This window comes from Peromyscus eremicus, chromosome 1 (assembly GCF_949786415.1).
Source record: "Peromyscus eremicus chromosome 1, PerEre_H2_v1, whole genome shotgun sequence".
NCBI classification, from domain to species: Eukaryota; Metazoa; Chordata; class Mammalia; order Rodentia; family Cricetidae; genus Peromyscus; species Peromyscus eremicus.
The window spans coordinates 117172573-117194426 of NC_081416.1; the positions used below are offsets into that span (position 1 = coordinate 117172573).

General features: G+C 52.3%; 1 protein-coding gene across 6 annotated transcripts in view; it reads right to left on the minus strand.

Moving 5' to 3' along the window:
- Window positions 1–19819, minus strand: part of Slc28a1 (solute carrier family 28 member 1) — a 51594-nt gene extending 31775 nt beyond the window's left edge. The window contains exons 1-12 of one of the 6 annotated variants that reach the window (XM_059272359.1): window positions 19286–19815; window positions 17609–17720; window positions 17373–17466; window positions 17090–17262; window positions 16657–16805; window positions 16249–16360; window positions 15425–15510; window positions 14249–14340; window positions 9065–9248; window positions 6316–6457; window positions 4997–5110; window positions 3311–3388 (exon numbers count right to left, since the gene is read on the minus strand). In XM_059272359.1, the coding sequence (XP_059128342.1) occupies window positions 3311–3388; window positions 4997–5110; window positions 6316–6457; window positions 9065–9248; window positions 14249–14340; window positions 15425–15510; window positions 16249–16344 (792 nt within the window). In that variant the 5' untranslated portion in view covers window positions 16345–16360; window positions 16657–16805; window positions 17090–17262; ... (1 more) ...; window positions 17609–17720; window positions 19286–19815. Of the gene's footprint in view, window positions 1–3310; window positions 3389–4996; window positions 5111–6315; window positions 6458–9064; window positions 9249–14248; window positions 14341–15424; window positions 15511–16248; window positions 16361–16656; window positions 16806–17089; window positions 17263–17297; window positions 17467–17565; window positions 17721–18556; window positions 18823–19285 lie in introns of those variants that run through there. The other 5 variants (XM_059272358.1, XM_059272357.1, XM_059272355.1 and 2 more) reach the window with 5 other exon arrangements.
- Between the last annotated feature and the right edge of the window lie 2035 nt (window positions 19820–21854).

Below are 21854 nucleotides of genomic sequence, written 5' to 3' on the forward strand. Positions count from 1 at the left end.
ACATCCGGCATGGAGTGGGACAAAGCGGTCTGTAATAAGCCTGAATTGCTTCAGAGTGCGCTCGGCCCTTGAGGATAAGAAGCCTTGGGCCTTGCTGCGGGAGCTAGAGAGGAGGCCCTTGAATCTGGCGTGGTGCCGCATGCCTGTGATCCCAGCACTTCACAGGGACAGGAGAAGGATTATGAATTTCATACTCGGCTCTGTGATGAGGTCAAGGCCAACCTGGGCTACATGAGACCCTATCCCAGCACTCAGGAGGCAGAGGCAGGCAGATCTCTGTGAGTTTGAAGCCAGCCTGGTCTACAGAGTGAGTTCCAGGATAGCCAGGGCTACACAGAGAAACCCTGTCTTGAAAAAACGAACAAACAAAGGTAGTTCAGCCCTTGTGTTAGACCACAGGGAAGTGACTCCAGGGCCATACAGTCACTGGGACATGGATTCCTAGCGAGCACAGAGGGACTTCCCAGGACCATTCCAGATTCATCACTTGTTTACTTCACTCATTCAGCAAACAGCAGAGTCCCTGGGCATGGCTTTGTGAGGCTTAAGGCTGAATGAAGGATGCAAAGTAAGATGAAGCCTTGTCCTCAAATAGTAAATACTCTTGGGACAGCAATGTGGAATTGAGGGATAAACGACACACAGCTGTCTGTTGTCCCTACCTTGGCAATCCTAGGCTATAACGTATTTTCTTTGCTGGGCCTCTTCCCAGCACACACACACCAGCATCCTGCCTACTGTCTTTCCTATCCGCCGTTGACATGTTAACCAACCATTGATGGAGTCGGGATTGCTCAAAACTCTTCAGTGGTTCCTCAACTCGTGGAGAAAACCCAGATGCCGGGCACACGTGGTGACACATGCCTGTAACCCCAGAACTCAGGAGGATCACAAGTTTGAGGCCAGTTTGGACTGCTCCAGGCTGTCTCAACAGAAGATCCCAGATGCCTCCTCAGCTTGGCATTAAGACCCTTCAAGCCAGAGTCCCACTGAACTCACAGACGATCTCTAGCCCCCTTCCAGACGTTTTCATGCCTCAAACTGAGGTTGGTCCTGTGCTTCCTCCCAGCTTCCCCCAGCTTCCTCTCAGCTTCCTCCAGCTTCCCCCTAGCTTCCTCTCAGTTTCCTCTCAGCTTCCTCCCAGCTTCCCCCCATCTTCCCCCCATCTTCCCCCTCAGCTTCCCCCCAGCTTCCCCCCAGCTTCCTCTCAGTTTCCTCTCAGCTTCCCCCTCAGCTTCCCCCCAGTTCCCCCCAGCTTCCTCCCAGTTCCCCCCAGCTTCCCCTCAAGCCTTTACCCACATTATTTCATCTTCCTGCTTCCAGCTCCAGGACCTCCCAATCCTCTGTGTCCTGGAGCTCGTCTATATCTTTCGGGCGTCTCACTCAGCGTCCCTAGTGACAAGTTCTCTCCTACAGGCTCTGCATCTGCCTCGGGCACTGGAAGCCCGCACACTGGAGGTAGGGCCACCACATGTTGTTTGAAGCTGAGAAGCTGTTAGGCTTTACCGTGAGACGCCTTTGAGAAGTGACCTGCAGTGGATCTTCACCTCTTTCCCCTGGAACTTTGGGTGCCCCTACTTGGTTATGCAGATGTGAGAACAGTCCTCACACCCTGTGGGAACAGTATTCAGGGGAGCTTGTGGATGGCCAAGGCTGCCCTTCCCAATATCTCACATAACGGATCTCCAGGGCAAATCTGCCCGGGGTCAGGCAGTCTCTAGGAACCTGGGACCCTCCCTTTCCTGGTGGCACTGGCATCATTCAAACTCTTTGGACAGGCTGGATCTTCCTCAAAGGGTCACTGGCACAACAGACACTGAGCTCCCAGGAAAGCTGGTAAGAGGTCAGGGTTCAGGCCCAGAAGAAAGGCCTTGACTTCGTTTGGCTCTACACGAGCCCACAAGTCTATAGTGAGGCTAGACACGCCCTGGGTCCAACATCCCCAGTGGAGCAGAGAGGCTCTGGGGACAGCGACCAAAGTTAGAATTAAAGGCAGAAACTTCAGAACCTACCAACATGGTCTGTGCAACCGCTCCATGGGTTTAGTGGTCTAGACAGGCAACAGAGATTCATCTCCTTGTTACTATGGCATCAGAGGCAGAAAACTGGGGCCAGCCTGTCACTCACTCTGCCCGGCTTTTGGAAATGCCGTGTAAGTCTGGAGTGAGCTTCAGGGCCTCTAGACAGTTTGGCTGTAAAGCAGACTATACTAAAGGGGGACTGCGCTCAAGTACTCACTAACCAAGGCATTTCAGAGGCTTGGCCAGGTTACTGGAGAGAAAAGAAATATAACCACAACTCCATCCAGAACAGTGTGTGTGTGGGGCGGGGGGGACACATCAGCAGTGTCTCCAGCAAAAGCTGCTCTGTTTTGAACTAGGTCTGGGCTCTGCCATGAGACAATGGAGTTTTTGTTTGTTTGTTTTTTGTTTTTTCCAGACAAGGTTTCTCTGTGTCGTTTTTGGTGCCTGTCCTGGATCTCTCTCTGTAGACCAGGCTGGCCTCGAACTCACAGAGATCTGCCTGGCTCTGCCTCCCGAGTGCTGGGATTAAAGGCGTGCGCCACCACCAACCGGCCGAGACAATGGAGTTTTTTTTGTTTTTGTTTTTGTTTTTTTGTTTGTTTGTTTTTTTTTTTTTTTGGTTTTTCAAGACAGGGTTTCTCTGTGTAGCTTTGCGCCTTTCCTGGAACTCACTTGGTAGCCCAGGCTGGCCTCAAACTCACAGAGATCCGCCTGCCTCTGCCTCCCGAGTGCTGGGATTAAAGGCGTGCGCCACCACCGCCCGGCCCGACAATGGAGTTTTTAAAACAGAAGGGTAACTTTAATCTTAATTTCTCCTGTAGTATTTTTGCATGACTGTAGATGTACAATACAATGTTGAGAGAGCAGAAGAGAGAGAGGAGAGAGGGGAAGAGAGGGGAGGAAGAGGGAGGAGAGAGGGAGGAAGCTGCAGCCTATGACTGGAATAAGAACCCGGAGGCCTCTGAGGAGGACGCTGGCTGTGAAGGGTGGTGAAGGAGGGGTCACTTCTTGCCCTCAGCCTTCTGGAAGTTCTGTGATTAGCGTTTAAGAAAAATAATGCAGAAATAGCGAACGCCCACATTTAACAAAATGTAGCACAAAGACCATCAAACAGGTTGCTGGGTTCTTCCCCACCCTGAGCTCTGGCTTCATTAGCATCCTAGGGACCAGCTGTGCCCACTGGAACCCTCATCGACCCGAGCTCGACTCCTCTCAGCTCAGCTGGATCCCACGGCTGGGACCTGAGCTCAGCTGCCCGACCCCTGCTGGAGCACCACGCAACTAACCTGAAAGGCAAAGACATCCTTGACCAGAGCGTCCCCGAAGACAAAGCTGGAGCCGGCCACGGTGTAGCTCAGGAAGACCTAGAGGAGACACAAAGACAGAGTGGGACTCTGAGGAGAGGAGGGGCAGCCACGGCCAGAGGGCCGGGCTGGAGTCCAGCCCCGATGAAAGAAGGGCGCGTAGCCACAGGCCTTCCTGCCTCAAGATGTACCAGCTCGGGGGCACGGTCCCTGTGTGCAGCCTCCAACAGCTGTGTTATTTAATAAGACCTACAAGAGTCAAAGCTGGCCAGGAGGTGGTGGCACACGCCTTTAATCCCAGCACTCGGGAGGCAGAGGCAGGCAGATCTCTGTGAGTTCGAGGCCAGCCTGGGCTACAGAGTGAGTTCCAGGAAAGGCGCAAAGCTACACAGAGAAACCCTGTCTCGAAAAGCCAAAAAAAAAAGAGTCAAAGCTGTAAACTTTGTTACATATAGTTTATCATGGTGAGTTTGACATTAACCTGACTACAGGAGACACTGTCAAAACAAAACAGACGTATAACTTCAAGAGCTAGTTCATGCCTGTAATCTCACTTGGGAAACAGAGGCAGGGGGATTGCCAGGTGTTCAAGACCAGCCTGGGCTATACAGTGAAACTGTCTCAAAAAGTAAAATAAGCAAACAGCAAGCCCTGAAGTTTGAGGGGATAGCTCAGTTGGAACAGTGCTGGCCTCAGTGGAACAAGGACCTAAGTTTGGATCCCCAGAATCCATAGTTTTAAAAAACCAGGTGTGCGGGTGGGTGCTTAGAACCCCAGTGCTGGGGAAGTGGACACGGGGACCCTCAGGATCTCTGGACAGCCATCCTACTTGGCAGGCTCCAGACCCGTGGGAGACCCTGCCTCCAAAAGACAGAGATGTTGCCTGCAGAACAATACCTAAGACTGTCTTCCAACCTTTACATGCATGTACACTTACAGCTATACACCGTGAAGACACACACACACACACACACACACACACACACACACACACGCTAAGCCAGGCCAGCTCCAAGAGTTTTTACACGGAACAACTCAAAATAGTAAAAACCAGATGATATCAGCCGGGCATGGCGGCACATGCTTTTAATCCCAGCACTTGGGAGGCAGAGGTAGGCAGATCTTTGTGAATTTGAAGCCAGCCTGGTTTATAGGACTGAGATCCAGACCATCAAAGGCTACATAATGAGACCCTGTCTAAAAAGAAAAAAAAAAAAAAGGCAGCTGAAAAAAAAAAAAAAACAACACCAAGTATGACTTCAATAAACCTTCTTTCTAAATCCAAGTGCCAAGTGGGTAATTTTTGTTGTTAGCAATTTGAACTCACATACATCCTAAGCCACTGAAAAGCACTGCAGGTCACATGACCTGGCATCTGCACACCCTGAGAACCTCACCATCTGGGAATCCATTCACACCAGACCCAGCCTCTAAAAGCATGAGAATGACTGGGTTCCTCACTGGTGGCTCCTGCGAGCTCCTGGCCAGCCCTACCCCACCCCCAACCCACACCCCACCCCACACCCCACACCCCCACTCCATCCTCACCCCAGCTATGGGGCCCTAGTTTTGCTGGTCCCAAACCATCTCTGCAACCTCCACATTTATCTTCCCCTAAATCAAGTGGCCTCTCCCCAACTCTTCGGAAGCAGGGTCCAACATACACACCTGGATCTGATCACCGAGCCACTGGAACGCAACAAATCCTGGTTCTGTTCTGATGACAAAGAGACCCAGCACAAACTGCAGCCCAAGGCCCCAGGACACAGTCCGCCATGACACCTGCCAGCCAACAGAAAGGTCGTAGTGAGCTCAGATGCTTGGGGGATTCACAGGTCCACGGGAGTGGGGTGGGGGGTGGGGGGTAGGGGTGGGGGGGAGTGGGGAGAAGTGGAGGTGGGGAGTGGGGAGGACACCATGAGCTTTGTCCTGCCTGCAGTTGCCTGGGTCCAGCCTAGCACTGGTCCTGATGCTGACAGTCACATGGATTCAGACTAGGCCAGGCTCTTGGCAGCGGTGATTCCGGGCAGTACAGTATTCTACAGACTGTTGTGCCATTTGCCTGGTCTCGAGCGTGACATAGCATTCGGTTCTCAGACCATGATGGCCTTAGGATATAGACATGAGCCTGCCCAGGCCCAGCTCCTCTCCAGCTCAGTGCATGACTCTTGTCTGCCCCGACCCTCACCATCTATCCATGGGCTCTCAGTCCCCTGACCTCGGGTCTCTTGATGGCCCATGTGACAGAGGAGAGCCCAAGCCCTAGGGCTGCTTTTCCCACTCAGCACAGAACGACTCCTCGAAACCGCCCTTGGACACGTGTGCAGCCATGCTCTGAAGCGCACAGGGGTCCCGATTTTGGGGCGTGGTTGCTTAGCTATGGAGACAGTGAGAGAAGAGCCCATCCACCCAGTACAGCAGGGACTTCCCTCGAGCACAGGACACTCTGTGCTGGAGGGCCAGCCTCACTCCAGAGTTTCTAGCTCAATAGGTGAATCAGGCCTAAGATTTAGCATTTCTAATATGTTCCAAGGAGATGCTGTGGCCCCTGGTCTGGGAAGCAGACCTCAGGAATCACTAGTGTAAGCTAATGATTTCAGGGTACTCTGGGATTCTCCCACAGAACCAGAAGCTCTCGGGTCCCCTATTTTCTGGGTTGGGGTGGTTCCTGAGCTCACAGACCTAAGGAACATGTCACTAAGGAAATAAACAACCCCAGCGGTCTGTGAGTTTGGAGAGATGTCAGCAGTCCTCCCCAGAAAGCCCCCTGTTCCCTGGGGAACTCAAGGACTTCTTAGATATCTTTCCACTTAGGGTCTCCAGGCCCAATATGTCCCTCAACAGCTGCACAGGGAACTTGTCCCAGCACACATTGCTCTTCCCCAGCTGAGCCTCAGGTGTTCTCCCAACAGGAGCATCCATCTCCCCCCCCAGCCCACAGAGAGCATCCGCTGGCTTCCAGCCTGGGTAGCCAGCTGAACACTCACAGCACGGTGATGCTTGGAGCCAGCGAAGAGAAGAGCGAGGAACACACAGATCCCCGCAAAGGACACCAGCTGTTCAGGCCGCTGGGAGGTGTCCAGAGATAGCCACAAGATCAGGCCTAGGGCAGCAGCAAGGGCTAGACCTCTACAGGAGAGAGATAGAGAGATAAGAAGCCATCAGCCTTAGCATCTCAGGCGCGCACGCACACACACACACACACACACACACACACACACACACACGCGCGCGCACGCACACACGCACCCTTAGGGACCCAGGGAAAGAGTGACTCTTCCTAGTACTCTAGACAATGCCCTGTGGGTTACAGGTTCTTTATTCTGATGGTTGGAAACAGACCCTCTCCTTGGCTCTCGGCAATTCCAGACCTAATAGCCTCCCATCCTTTTGGGTGGGTCTCTGAGATAGTTTCATCAGAGGCATTCGCTAATCAGAACTCAGCTGGATGTGCCAGAGAAACACTGTAGCTCTCTGGAGCTTTCTCTCTGAGCCACTGTTTGATTTCCAGTTTAATATGCCATCACCATAGAAGGCACAAATAACAGTCTTTGGCTGAATTCCAGCGGTCCACATGGTGCTGCTCCTGCAGATGTGCAGGATGCAAGAACTATAGGGCCTGACTTCTTCCAGTAGACTGCGAAGAATGCTGGGAGCAGTCTAGGGAATGTGGGTGTAGAGGCCTGTGGTCTTGAGCTGGCAAAATAGTTCAGCGGATAAAATCGCTTGCCACACCATCCTGATGACCTGAATTCAACCCCCCATAGTGGAAAGAGAAAACCGACTCCCAAAAGTTGTCTTCTGACCTCCACATACATCCACGCCCACCCACAACAATCATGCGCATGCACACAATAACAAATATAACAAGATAGATTTTTCTTTTTTAAATTAAGGTCTTGCCGGGCAGTGGTGGCACACATCTTTAATCCCAGCACTCAGGAGACAGAGTCAGGTGAGTCTCTGTGAGTTTGAGGCCACTCTACAGAGTGAGATCCAGGACAGGCACCAAAACTACACAGAGAAACCCTGTCTCAAAAAACAAAACATAAATAAATAAAATAAAATGAAATAAAAAATTAGGGTCTTGCCTTCTTGGACTTCAAACTTGCTTGGGTCCTGTTGCCCATCTTCCTGTCTAGCTCACCTCTTTGGACTGTGTGTCCTCTCATCTGCTATATTTAGGAAGTAAACACCTGTTTTGATGTACAGGCTCACGGCTAAGAGGAATTTGCCCTGACCCTCAGGTGAGACTTTGGACTCTGGCCTCTCCAGTCCATGTCTGACCAAGTAAAGACTCTGGATGGTTGAGGCAGGAAGCCACATTGTGTGTGTGAGAAGCACGGGGTTTGGGGTGGGCCAGGCAGGGATGCTACGGTTTGGGTGTGGTTTTTCCCATCAAAACTCACGTTGGATTTGTTTTGTTTTGAGACAAAGTCTCGTATAGACTAAGCTGGCCTCAAACTTGCCATCCCCCTGCTTCCAGCTCAAGTGCTGGGATTATAGGTGCTCGCCACCGTGGCTGGCTTTTCGTGGTGAAATTAACTGTCACTGTGCTGGAAGGAGAGTCCTTTGAGAAATAATCAGGTCCTCTCCTGCAGAAACAGGCTAATCGTAGGGGACACGAGTGAATTGTCACTCCACGGGTCTGGATTAGTTACTGTGGGTAGCAGGCAGGCAGTATAAATCAAGGTGGCCTGTGCTGTTTCTGCTCTCCCACGGGCTCTTGCTTACCCTTCTGCTGCAGTGAGCTGAAGCACAAGGCCAAACAAATGCCAATGCCAACCTCTTGGAATTCTGAGACTCCGGAACTGTGAGCCAAAGGTAAACCTTTCTTCTTTATAGATATCTCTGTCTGTAGTTTTTAGTCATAGTCACAGAAAAGAGTGGCAGGGCATCTGCTACTCTTTTTCCTAACTTCCCTCTCCTCTTGATGGTGTCTCTGTGGTTTCCAAAACATAGTTTTTAAAGATTTGTTTTATTTTTAATTGTGTATATATGTGGGGGAGGTAGGTATGTGCATATGAGTATGTAGGTGTCTGCTGAGGCCGGAGTAGTGGATCCCCTGGAGCTGGAGTTACAGGCTGTTGTAAACCATCCAGTGTGGGTGCTGGGAACTAAACAAGGGTCCTCCGCAGGAATGGTAATGTTTTTAACCACCAAGCCATTTCTTAAGCTCTAGGACTATTAAAATAATGTTTTATAAAAAATTATTTATTACTAGTGTGTGTGTGTGTGTGTGTGTGTGTGTGTGTGTGTGTGTACATGCATGTGGAAGTCAAAGGACAACTTTTGGGAGTTAGTACTCTCTTTCCACCATGGACTCCAGGGATTAAACACCAAACTATTATTCAGAGACATGGCTAATTATATCAGAACCCCCCGGGGGCTAATTTAAAGTGTTGGCACATGGCCCAACCTAGCCTGTTGAACTGGGCTCCAGGGACGTCCCCAGGCATCTGTGATCTCTGCAGCTGGCTGATAAGCTAGCCCCAGGTGATCCACCTAATAAGACATCATGGAAAGGCCTCTGTGCTTAGTGGCCAGGCTCTTGAATATAGAAAACTTTCACCAGCCTGGCTTTAGCCCTCAGTTACCTTTGCATCCCAAAAACTGGTAAAATGCCAGAGCTGGCCATGCTTTTTGAAGCCAACAAGCACCTCTGCCCAGGGCTCCAGGGGACAGGCAGAGTGGGACGCATTCCTCTAGGAGGCCAGAGGCTGAGGGCTCACTCACCTTTTCAGCCAGAGGCTCAGGCGAGAATGGCCTTGAAACTTCCCACACTTCCTCAGCCTGGGCCCCAGAAGCCTCTTCAGCAGACCGTAGGTCAGGAAGACGAGAACCACACAGGTGATGACCAGCAGCGCCAGGGCCCTCTGGAAGTCCAGCAGGCAGGCGGTGATCAGGAAGGCAATGTAAGCTGCAGGAGGAGGCATTGGCCAGCTCAGCAGGGGAAGACCGCTGCTCTAAACCCTGGCTCTGCCTCGTGCTCGCCGGGAGCATTAGGGGCGGGGAATTAACTCCGTTCCTCCTCGCTTTCCTCATCCAGAAGTGGAAACACTTGTCCCTACTGTTCAGAAGGTTATTAGGGGACTGGGGACACAGCTCAGTGGTAGAGGCTTGCCCAGCATGCCCGAGGCCCTGGTAAAATGTGTGAAAAAGGCCTTTGCACGTTATAAAGTGATGGCAGAGACTGAGAGACATAATGGGCCTCAACAGAGCACCTGGCCTGAGCCACCATGCTAGGTCTAGAGGACCGGGCTGGGTGAGTCGTGACTCCATGACTCCAGATCGTGCCTCCACCCTATACTGTTAATCAACGATCTCTCTCTCTTCTCCTTCCCTCCTTCCTGTGTGTGTGTGTGTGTGTGTGTGTGTGTGTGTGTGTGTGTGTGTGTATGCGTGTTTATGTATGTGTGGGTGCCTGCTTGTGCAGAGGGTAGTTAGGTTTGCTTTAGGCCACACTCATCCATCACAGCCTCTTTCTCTCTCTGCTCTCACAGAAATGGCAGGCACCTCACTAGGTCTGTGGGTCTGTAATCCTCATTTCTAAGAGTTCAGCAAGCTCAGGTTACTCGACTCTGGGAACTTGATAAGCCCCCTGCTGTGACCCTGCCTTAGCTAAGGAGGATCGCTTCCGCCTTCCCCTGCTGCCCAGGCAACCTGACTACAAGCACATATTATTGACTACTCATTAACTACTTGGCACGTGACTGCCCTCCTCTCTTTGAAATCTTTAAGACAGTGGTTCTCAACCTGTGGGTCATAAATATCCTGGATATCAGATATTTATGTTATGATTCATGCCAGTAGCAAAATGACAGTTATGAAGTAGCAATGAAAATAATTTTATGGTTGGGGGTCACCGTGACATGAGGAACTGTATTAAAGGGGGTCACTGTGACATGAGGAACTGTATTAAAGGGTCGCAGCACTGGGAAGTTAAGAACCACTGCTCTAAGAGAAGGAACCCCACTCTGTCTCCGGGGCCCACACTCATCCAGTCCCTGCCACGCTGCCTGCCCATAGTATTAAGAACTGCATTGTAACAGGGCCCCAGACCTTAGCACAACTGACTTCATGATGGAATGACACCATGATGCCAGGCCATAACACTCAGCACATAGACAGCACCACCTGCCAAAACGAAAACAAAGATCTAATCTATCAAAGTCCACAGTTCTGGGAAAGTCTCTGAATGTACTAACCTTGCTTTTTGGCTTCTGTAGTTTCGCTTCTGGCTCATTGTTCTTGTTAACTGAAGTGTGTCAACCCAGGACATGGTTTTTGCATTTAAAAGCTCGCTCTGAGAAAGGCTGGGGACTACACTGGGATCCTGAACACCCAGGGTAGTCGCTGGCGGGCTAATAAAGATGTGTCCCAGCAGTCTTCTCTGGTGGACACCCCACAACACTACTAATACATCTCCTACCAAAGAGGACACTCATGATGGAGTTTTCCACGTGGATGTTGGGGACCTGTGTGTCAAGCACTGTACTGGTGGAGCCATCCTCCAGCCTCACCAACAACAGTTTACCCCTAGAGTTTCCTCTTCCCTGGCCTGACTCTCCTGTGGGCCACTGAGCCAGTCTGGGTGTTTGCCTCAGGAAAGGAATATGGTGACAGCTGAGGGGGAATGCTTCTCCCTGGCTTTTGAGTTTCTAAATCCAAGGCTCTTGAATAGTGGAAAGGACTTGGCCACCAATGGAAAATGTGAGGTGAAGCATTCAAGGAAATGTGAGTCTCACCTTACCCTGCCACCTGCTCTCAGATTACTTACAGCAGGACACAGCAAGGGTCCTGGGGCCGGGACCGGAAGACTGAGGCGTGGACCTCACAAACTGGGCTAAGCCAGGGTGTTTGTGGCATGGTAAGCTGAGGGACCCTAGGCCTTTCTTCCTGAAGGAGTCCCAACAGAGCACGGGCCTTCAGAGAGGAATGCTGTGTATGGCCTGCAGGTAGGCGGAACTCTCGAGCACTGCACCCCACAGCAAGCGCAGAAGCTCTGGAACAGCCCTGCAGTGGTGCAGAGAGGTGGGGAGGTGGGAGCCCAGGGCGGGTGCACCCTGGAGAAAGGAGACACCAGAGTCACCTGCCCTGAGAAAAGCTAGGACTGTCGCAGAAGCAGACGGGTCGGTAGACACTGAGGAATGGTCGTGGCGAGGGCCTGCTGGAGAAAGGGTTCTGAAGGACAGTCCAGAGTCACAGAAATCAAGCTCCGGTCACTCCGGAGATGACAGACTTGAAGTTAATCAAGCTGAACAAATGAAGTTCCCCTTCTCTCACTAGGGAGCTTGCACGGAGCAGGACTCTCTTTACCCCTTCCAGCTGCAAGACCTGTCTCCCTCCCGGAGCAAAGACAACCTTGAGTTACAACCCTAACCAACCAAACAAGTCCAGGGTCTCATAGGCCCATGAGGGCAAACAATTCACCATGTAGCCAAAGATGACCTTGAATTCTGACCTAGCCTCCTCCATCTCCCGAGTGCTGCAAGTCGAGGACGTGCCAGTGCTGTTTTGTGTCGTGCTGGGACTGAACCCAGGGCTCTGTGCACACACACTAGGTGAGATCCCTACTGAGTGAGCTGCAACCCCAGGCCACTTAAAAAGAAAACTGGAATTTATCATGGGGTGGCACGCAGGTGCCACTGCACAGGTGTGGAGGTCAGAGGACAGCTTTGGGGAGCCCGCTCTCCCCTTCCACACCTAACTGGGTGTCAGGGACAGAACTCAGGTCCTCAGACTCCTGTGACAAGTGTGTTTGGCCACTCAGCCACCGTCTTCCTGACCGAGCTGTTTTTGGAGACAAGGACTAACGTAGCCCAGGCTGGCCTCCACTTCACTATATAAATGAGGCTAGCCTTTCCTCCCATCTTCCAGGCACCAGCATGTCATTATTTCATCTTCTTTCTAAAAAAGAGTCTAAAAGTCTCCTGAGCTCAGAAATATGTTCCAACTGCCTCCCAACAAGAACACAAGGCTGAGCTGGGCGGTGGTGGCGCACACCTTTAATCCCAGCACTTGGGAGGCAGAGGCAGGCGGATCTCTGTGAGTTCAAGGCCAGCCTGGCCTACAGAGCGAGATCCAGGACAGCCAAGGCTACACAGAGAAACCATGTCTTGAAAAACCAAAAGAAGAAGAAGAAGAAGAAGAAGAAGAAGAAGAAGAAGAAGAAGAAGAAGAAGAAGAAGAAGACAACAGCTGTCTTCAACCTTTAGTCACACCCTGACCCTAGCACTTCCTTCTCGCTCTCAGCAGGGAATGGTGTCTCATGCCTATAATTTCAGCAATCAGGAGTCTAAGGCAGGAGGATTGCCATGACTTCAAGGCTAGCCTGCACTATACAGTGAACTTTAGGCCAGCCTAAGCTACAAAGTGAGACTCTGTCTCAAAAACAAACAAAAAGAGGTAGTCATGTGCACTCACCGTCTCCCCTGCCGGACCCCTCACCCATCCCCGTTTTTTATTGCAGGGTCTCACTATGTAACTCTGACTGACTTAGAACTTACTGTGTAGGCCAGGCTGGCCTCGAACTCACAGAGATCTGCCTGCTTCTGCTTTCCGAGTGTTAGAATTAGAGGTCTGTGCCACCACCCTAAAGCCACCTTTACATTCCTGTCCCTAAATCAGTGGACACTGCTCAGCCCTTATCCCTGACCCTCTGTTGGTCCTTCCCTCTTTGAAGGCCTCGGCTTCTGCAAGCTCTTTATATGTAGCTGGTTCCAGACTTTCCATCCCTAACTCATTTCTCAAATCACTCTGCGAAGACCCTTTGGAAACGACTGCGTCTGCTCATGGCTTAGAAATTCTACCCCTAGAAAATGGTTTTGATTTCTCCCTCCCTGTGGAGACCACCTCGTCCACCTGTGCTCTGTGGAAGGAACCATCGTGTCCCATTTCTACCCAACCCCCCATCCTCCAAGCAGGAAGCTGAGGAGCCTTAACCTGAGACCTCCTCCATCCTGCACGCACCGTCACTTCCCAGGTTCGGCAAGCACCAATCACTCCCTTGATTCTCAGATCCCCTGTCTCTCCTGCAACCATTTTTGGTCTCACGGTATGATGTCAATCTGGACAGTTCTCAGTGTAAATCCTTCCGTGCCTATCTCTGGACTTCAGGGTCAAATCCAAGTTCCTGACTAGATCAACTGCCTCCCTCGCTCCTGATTACCAGGCCCTTCAGAGTCCTCCAGCCTCAGGAGACTCAGGCTGGGCACCCTGCAGAAACTTTACCCTCCAGCCGCACCAGACTATCAAAGCCCACACCCTGCCAGTTTTCACCTTTGCTCCCTGACCTTTGTGCTTTGAGGGGTGGGGTATGGGAGGGTCTCAACTCTCATTGCCCTCTCCTGTACCTAGCTGGTCCAAGACCGTAGCTCTGAAGGTTACCATCCTCCCAGGTGGCTTATTGCACTGTGTAAGCATATTTGGGCATCTCTGTTGCTCGTTGGGAATGGGATCCAGTTAGGTTTGATGGAGACCTGAGTTCCTCTCTTGAGCTGGCCGAGTTGGTGCTTCAGCAAACCCTATTGGGGGTGAGTGAATGAGCCTTATTGACCGATGGGGTGAGTGAATGAGCCTTATTGACCGATGGGGTGAGTGAATGAGCCTTATTGACCGATGGGGTGAGTGAATGAGCCTTATTGACCGATGGGGTGAGTGAATGAGCCTTATTGACCGATGGGGTGAGTGAATGAGCCTTATTGACCGATGGGGTGAGTGAATGAGCCTTATTGACCGATGGGGTGAGTGAATGAGCCTTATTGACCGATGGGGTGAGTGAATGAGCCTTATTGACCGATGGGGTGAGTGAATGAGCCTTATTGACTGATGGGGTGAGTGAATGAGCCTGCTCTGTGATGCGGAGACTAGAGGGGCAGTGGCTGTCTTCGGAATGGGGCAGGGTGGGTCCCCACTTACCCGTACAGAGCAGGCCTGTGAGGATCCATTCAGACAGCTGCTTGTGCTCCCTGAAGAAGCTTGTCATCCGCACGGTCAGCTGCAGGCTCCTCCTGAGGAGAGGATCGCCAGCGTTCATAAGTGGCCCCCAACTTCCACCCCACTGGAGAGCCCCCAAACCCGCAGGTAGAAGCTACTCAGGTATGTTCCCAGTGCAGTAATGGGATAAGCCCAGGCTGGCCTTGCTACCTGACAAGGCTGAGAAGCAGCCATAGTCAAGACACAAGCCATGGTTCTGCACATGCTGAGATTTGCAAGGCCACCCCTGCTCTTGGGTGACAGAGGGAACTAACCCATAGCTAGAGGCTTATGGGCATTCAGAAAAGTACCACCATGGCTGTCCGACCTCCTCCCTGCTTCCACCTGCCCAGTGAGCAAGATGGAGAGGTTCTCGGCTCTGTATTGGTTCCCCTGGGACAGGAACATTTATTGTCTGAGTCCTCAGTGCCTATTCAAGAGACAAGACACGTAAAAGTATGCAGTCGGCCACCCCACTACCGCGGGTGTCCAGAATAGACACTAGTCCTCTGGCCAGCTGGTCACTTGCCTGTCCCTGGGGGAAGGGCTGCTACCCAACTCTCCTCTAGGGCCCTGTTGGCCAAGCGCCTCCTTGCTCATAACACTCAACCCTCCACTGCTGTTGCAAGAGTTCCCCACCTGGGGGAACAAGGCATCTTCTCTAGTCCCCCCAAGAAGCTAGAAGATCCCCTGACTGCCACACCCTGTCCTTGGGGTGTCCTTCCTGCTCTGCTCAGAGCTGGATTTGGCCAGCCAGGACTCTCTAGACTCACACCAGACCCTGTGGGTTGGTCCCTTCCTCTCTGTATAAAGTGGGAAGTCTGGCCCAGGCCAGGAGTGTTACAAACCTAGTCTTGGAGTCCCCAAAGTGGCTCAGCAACTAAATGGCAGATGAGGGAGGTGGCAGGGAGGCCTGGCCAGTTCGGGGCCTGAGAAGCCCCATGTACACATTGGGCTTCCTACTGGGATGACATCCTGGCTGCTTACAAGCAGACAGGTGGGTGCTGGGCCCGGCTCGGCCCTGAGGCAGAGGCCTGCAGAACTCCCTTCCCTGGACTTCCTTTGGACAGACTTTCATCCTCTTTCCTGTGACCTGAGTCCCTCACAAAGATCACCTACCATCTGGGCTTCGTCTCTGCTTTGCTCCAGCTGCCTCTGCCCTCAGTCGACTGGCTTGAGTTACCACCCGGGAGCTGGCCTTCCTCCTGAAACCAGCAGGGAGCAGTCAGGACCAGTCTTCCCACCAGGAGACAGCTGTGCCTGAAGGGCATGGTGATAGATAGGAAAGCCACCTTGCAGACACAGGCACCTCATGAGTGGACATAGAGACTGGGTTCCTGAATGGGAAATAGGGGGCTACTTAACTAAATTCTGCAAAGCATGCATTGGGCACCTACTGTGTACAGACACACGGTGGCTTCCTGGAGACCAGACGGAAATACCTAAGGAAGGTCCCAGCAGGTCCACCCCCCTATATGACTCCAGGGCACCTCTTGCCTCCCTGTCCATGTGTTATTAGTAAAAAAGAGGGAGCCTGGTTAGGAAAGGGGGGGAACGGAGGTTATCAGATTAGGCTTCACAGTTGGAGATGTGGTCCTCAGCTTGGCCTTTGGGGAGCCAAGACAAGATTGCAAGTTCTTTGAAAGCTGAGGCTTCCTCAGACACCCCACCCCATCATCTGCCTCTCTCCTCTTCTTGTGGATCAAATGTTCTTCCCTCCTGGGACCTTTGCTGACCTTTCAGGTGAGGACAGGCAAGGCAGCACACAGTGGGTATTCAGGACCCGTTTAAGGGGTGAAATAAAGGATATGCTTTGTGCTGGGGAGAGGGGCGCTCTGTGCACAGAGGTGAGCAGGACAGAGTGAGGGAAGCAGGCAGACCAAGGCCCCTCCCACCCGTGAGCCATGGTCAAGCCGAGGAGATGCTACGGGAAGCGGACAGACCATGCTTTCCAAGAACTCAGCCCCCATGTTCTCCAGGCCGTGGGCCACAGGTGTGAGAGAGACGGACTCTCTTTGCCTCCGCGTGTCGTCTGCCATGTGCCAGGCTTTTCAGCTGAAAGACAAAGAAGTCAGGAAGGGCTGAGCGGTGGTGGCACACGCCTTTAATCCCAGCACTCGGGAGGCAGAGGCAGGCGGATCTCTGTGAGTTCAAGGCCAGTCTGGTCTACAAAGTGAGTTCTAGGACAGCTAGGGGTACACAGAGAAACCCTGTCTTGAAAAACAAATAAACAAACAAAAAGTCAGGAAGGGTCCAAAGCTGAAGGGAAGGCTAGGTGAGAACAAGAGGAAAGAGAGAGAGAGAGAGAGAGAGAGAGAGAGAGAGAGAGAGAGACCCCTTCCTGCCCTCACTTCAGATCCTCTGAGAGACAAGTCCTTGCAAGCTCCGGGTATTCCTGGAGAAGCAGTGAGCTGTCCCGTCTTCACCAGGAAGGAAAAGCAGGAGTGATGTCTGCACTTGGTACGGCCACTGTTCAGAAAAGGCCACTGTCCATCGCTTCCTAAAACAGGTGAAAATCACTGCCAGTGAATGAAGTGCTCGCTCCGTCCATCTTGAACACAGGGTTCCAGCCCCTGGATCCAAACACAGCTGAAGCCAGCCCTCCCCCTGGACTTTTCCATTCAAAGCCTTCCTTTCTGGTGAAGCTGCTTTCAGGTTTTAGCTTATCTGAAAATAGAGCCCCCAAGTCCCCTTTTCCTTACTGCGCTTCCCTCTCTTTTCTAAGCCTTATGGGTATCCTGCTCTGTTCACACAGCAGCTGGCTAAGTGGATCTCTTCACTCACGCAAGGAGTGAAGCTTGTGCAGCACGCTTCGAGGGCCAGGGACTGCCTGCTGCCTGGGCACACACAGGCCCACAGCACGCCTCGAGGGCCAGGGACTGCCCGCTGCCTGGGCACACACAGGCACACAGCGCGCCTCGAGGGCCAGGGACTGCCCGCTGCCTGGGCACACACAGCTGCAGAGAGGGAGAGAGGACCCTGTGCTACTCACGGATTTGTAGTGAGCAGGCAGCGTCAGGAAGGACTGACAGAAGGACGGGTTGCTGTGGGGAGGGCTGGGTCCAACCTGCTTGGGCTTTGGCCTGTTCACTTCTGTGGAAATCCCTGGGCAGAGTCCAGAGCTGGAGTAGGTTGGGCTTCCTCAGAGCTCAGGGCCACAGCTGAGGTGGGATGACAGCTCGGTTTTGGGGAAAGGAGGTGGGGGATCCAGGCCCACTCAAGGCCAGGCCCTCTGGCTCCTGCCCTTTCCCACACCGGACCTCTTCTCGGCCTTGCTTCTGGCCGCCTCCTCCAGGAAGTCACCTTGGTTGTCCCAGCCCTCCCTGCTCCTCTTCCTGTCAGCCACGCTGGTGATTTGTTTTCACACTGTGTCTCAGCCTCCTCTCCTCAGGGGATCAGCACTCATCTTCTGAAACTGGAAGACACAGAAAGCAGTGTCACTGTCCCAAAAGGGGGGGAGGCAGCTCAGGTCCAAGCATCGTTCAGTCACAAAAGCAAACCGAAATCACACCATTTCCTTCCTCCCTTCCTTCCTCCCTCCCTCCCTCCTTCCTTCTCTTCATCCCTCTCTCCCTCCCTCTTTACTTTCCTCCCTCCTTCCCTCTCTCCCTCCCTCCTTCCTTCTCTTCCTCCCTCCCTCCCTTCCCCCTTCCTTCCTAAGCATCCAGGCAGCACTTGCAGAGTTGAGGGACAACATTTTTGTCTTCAGGCCTCAAACTAAACATTAAACCTACAGGACAGGATTAGCAACATCTCTTTAATAATTAATGATCCTTTATGACATACACAAAAGGTACTCCTCACACAGAGGCACACACTGGCTATCTTGGAAATCTGAAAAAGAAGAGATTGGAGACAGGGATACCTCCTGCTCTTGGAAAATTTCTTTCTCTGTTTGGGGTTGGAAGAATAGGGTCTCATCTCAGCCAGGCTGGCTTTGAACCTGATGTGTAGCTGAAGATGGCCTTAAATGTCCAATCCTCCTGCCTCCACATCACAAGTACTGGGATTACAGGTGTGCACCTCCACAGCTGGCCTTCAGTCATCCTAGTCACTGATCACTGCATGTGCAGAAATATACAGAGAGCAGGAATTTTCCTTATTTCCCCCTAACTGTATACTATTTCATATTATTCATTTTTCAATAGGAAATCTTACTACCCCAGGGTCTTCAAAGCTTGCTTATCTGACAGAGACCCAATACCCACTGTTTGGGTGCTGGACCCCTTTGGTCACAAAATAAATGTTTACCTTGAGCAAGACTGGGATGGGGCCAGAGCTGATACTGAAGTGGGGGACCCTCAGCCTCAATGAAGGAAAAGGATCTTATTCATTTTGATGTCTCTGTCCTTTTCAGTGGCTCCTTTCATGCCCCCACCCCTTTCCTCTGCCTTTTCTTCTTCTGGTGTCCAGAAGCAGGCCAGAGGTGCACTGATCCAGCAGTGAGTAGGCTGTTTCAGACCTGCCTTACCCCGCAGCCTCGGGGCCTTAGCCTCTAAACAAGGATTTAACCTGGTGCGTGTCACAAGATGAACCTTGAGCTTGGAGCCCAGAGATCTAGATTCACCCTGGGCTCTTAAATTGACATATTCCCTCATCTGTGAACTCCTGAGGGTGGGAACTAACGCTGAGGATTAAACCAAGTGCTTGCGGGGGAGCCTGGCGCTGGCAGGCTGGCAGCTGACCTTGCTCCTGGGCACACTGCTCCCTTCCTACATCCCAGGATGCCCCATGTCCTCCCAGGCTGCTCCCCTCAGCATTAGAGGGGCCAGCAGGGATCACACCCAGGAAGTCAAACCTCTCTGAGGCACAGAGGCTAGGCAGTCAGGAGACCGAAGGACTAGGGTACAGACACCAGAGCGGGACAGAGAGCAGGGGATGGGTGGGTATCTGGCTTCTGCCTCTCCACCTCGCTGCCTCACTGGTCCCCTATGCTGCGGCCTGTTTCCTGAGGGAATGGTTCTCTGAGGTCCCACTTACCCCACCAGGCCAGCTGAGGGAGGCACAAGATGGGTAAGCAGGGTGCCGGTCCTGGGACGGTTCAGAGAAGATCGTATGAATGCGTACATCTGTGATCCCAATGGCCGAGAAGAAACTGTTGGTGCATCAACACCCCCAGCCCCATGCTGCTCCTTGAAGACAGGCCCCCTAGTTGATTTAGCTCTCTTAGGAGCTACTTCCTGTTTCAGGAAACTTCTTAGTCAAAGAGCTGGCAAGGAGCCCTTCTTCTCACCTGGCAGTCAGATGTCCATGGTCACTGTCCAACACCGAGTGAAAGGATGGGTCTGCCACTCACAGACCTCAGTCACAGTGCAGGACTGGTTAGAGGAAGGACACCTGGCCCCGCACCCAGCAGGGGTCAATGCCGTCAGCCAGGGAGAATTGACTCAGTCCAGCGATCACTGTTGGCAAATATCTAATTGGCTGGAGCTTTGGAATGGCTACTCCTTGATCGTGCTGTTCTTTCTGTCTGGCTTGGCTCGCCCTCACACGCTCCACACAGGGAGGGACTAAAGTGTTTCAGTCTGAGCAAGGTAAGATATTCTGCAAACCAAGATCCACCTTCTCTCCAGCCATTCTGACTTCTGTGGGATTTACAGCAAGGCTCCACCTTCCTTCTGAGTGACTCACTTTCCTTCTGTCACTGACAAGGGTGAAGGGAGGTGAGGGGGCCGTTAATTTTGGTTTCTATTGCCTTGTTAGCTTACTTACGTGGCTGCACTTACGGGTGAATTTATTAGTTATACCGGCAAAAATAGCTCCTTGTTTAGTCCATCACCTCGCTCTCTGGGAGAGAAGTTGACTAACATGCTACAAACCTAGTTAGTGTGCTTTAAAAAAATAATTTTACTTTAAAAAATTGAGATATGGTTTCATGTATCCCATAATGGCCTGGAATTCACCATGTAGCCACAGATGATCTTGAACTTTTGATCCTTCGGACTTCAACGCCCTAATGCTGGGATTAGAAGCTTGGGCAGCCACCACGCCTGACTTAGGCAGTGTGGGGGGTCAAACTTGGCCTCACACACACTAGGCAAGCCCTCTAGCATCTGAGCTACATCCCTACATCACATGACTCATTTGGAACCACCCCTGCCACTTTGTCATGCCTACAGAAGCAAGTTTCATCACCCCATCCCTTCAGTTCCAAGACTAGGAGGAGTGTGTAGGTGAAGCTGGCCACTTCCAGGCTAAGCCCTGGCCAGCTCGTGGGTCAGCAGGCTCCTGTGTCGTTTCCCGTTGGTTCCCACCAGGCTTCCACTCCCCAGAGAGGGCCGACTACTTCCTCCCAGACCGATGAGAGCTGGGAAGTCAGTGCTCAGGGTCAGGGACAGAGATTTGTTGCTCGTCCCTTCCCTGAAGGGACTGGAAGGACAGGGGGCCCCTGGCATGGAGGAGGAGAGAAGCAATGCACGAGGGGTCCTGAGACACATCGTAGAGTTCCGGGAGATGGTGACAACTGTCTGCTTACTTGAGAGCTTCGTGGATTGCAAGCTGAGCTCTGTCTCGGTGCATCCTCAGTCACAGTGACGCAGTGAAGGACGTGCTGCATACCATCTTTCCAACTGTCCTCCACAGAGGGGTGACAGGGAGCCAGCACCATAAGGGAGTGAGTGACTGTTCAGGAGAGAAATAACCTGAGGTGAGCTGAGCGGGCAGCGGTATACTATGCTGGCATTTGGGGAATCCGAGCTTGCTCTTGAGGTATCTGTGGTGGTTTCAAAGAAAATGGCTTCCGAAGCGAATGGCACTATTAGGAGGTGTGGCTTTGCTGGAGTGGGTGTGGCCTTGTTGGAGGAAGTGTGTCACTGTGGGAGTGGGCTTTGAGGTCTCATACATGCTCAAGCCACGCTCAGTGAGACAGTCTACTTCCTGTTGCCTGCAAGATATAGGACTCTCAGTTACTTCTCCAGCACCATGTCTGCCTGCATGCTGTCTTGTCCCACCATGGTGATAATGGACTAAACCTCTGAACTGTAAGCAACCCCCGTTAAATGTTTTCCTTTATAAGAGTTGCCATGATTACGGTGTCTCTTCACAGCAATAGAAACCCTAAGACAGTATCTAGCCCATGTTTCCATTTGGCGGGCAGGATGGATTCTGGGCCCAACTTGGATCCCTTCATTGTGACTCACATACAGTCTCTCCTCACGATCTGTACTGTGAAGGACATTGTGTCCCTGAATGTCTTTCCAAGTGAGCCCCAGTGTGAATTCTGTAAGGGATGACTGTACTGGGCAGCTAGCCCAACACCCTGAGCAAGAGCCCAACTACTCCAAGAACACGGTCTGCCTGGACACCATGTCTGCCAGCTCTGAGGTGTGATCGGCCTGAGACGAGGGGATCTCATGAGTGATGCACTGGGCAGTGCTCTTGGACGAGGTGGGGAGGGGTGCAGAATCTGGTGAGGGTCAGAAGCCAAAGTGTGGCCTCTCAGCTGGAGCCTGGCTTCTGCTCGGCTGCACAGGGGAAATGAAGAGCACATCCTGTACCCTGCCCAACCCTCTGTCAGCCATGGGCCGGCAGTAGAGGAGGCCCTGATGTC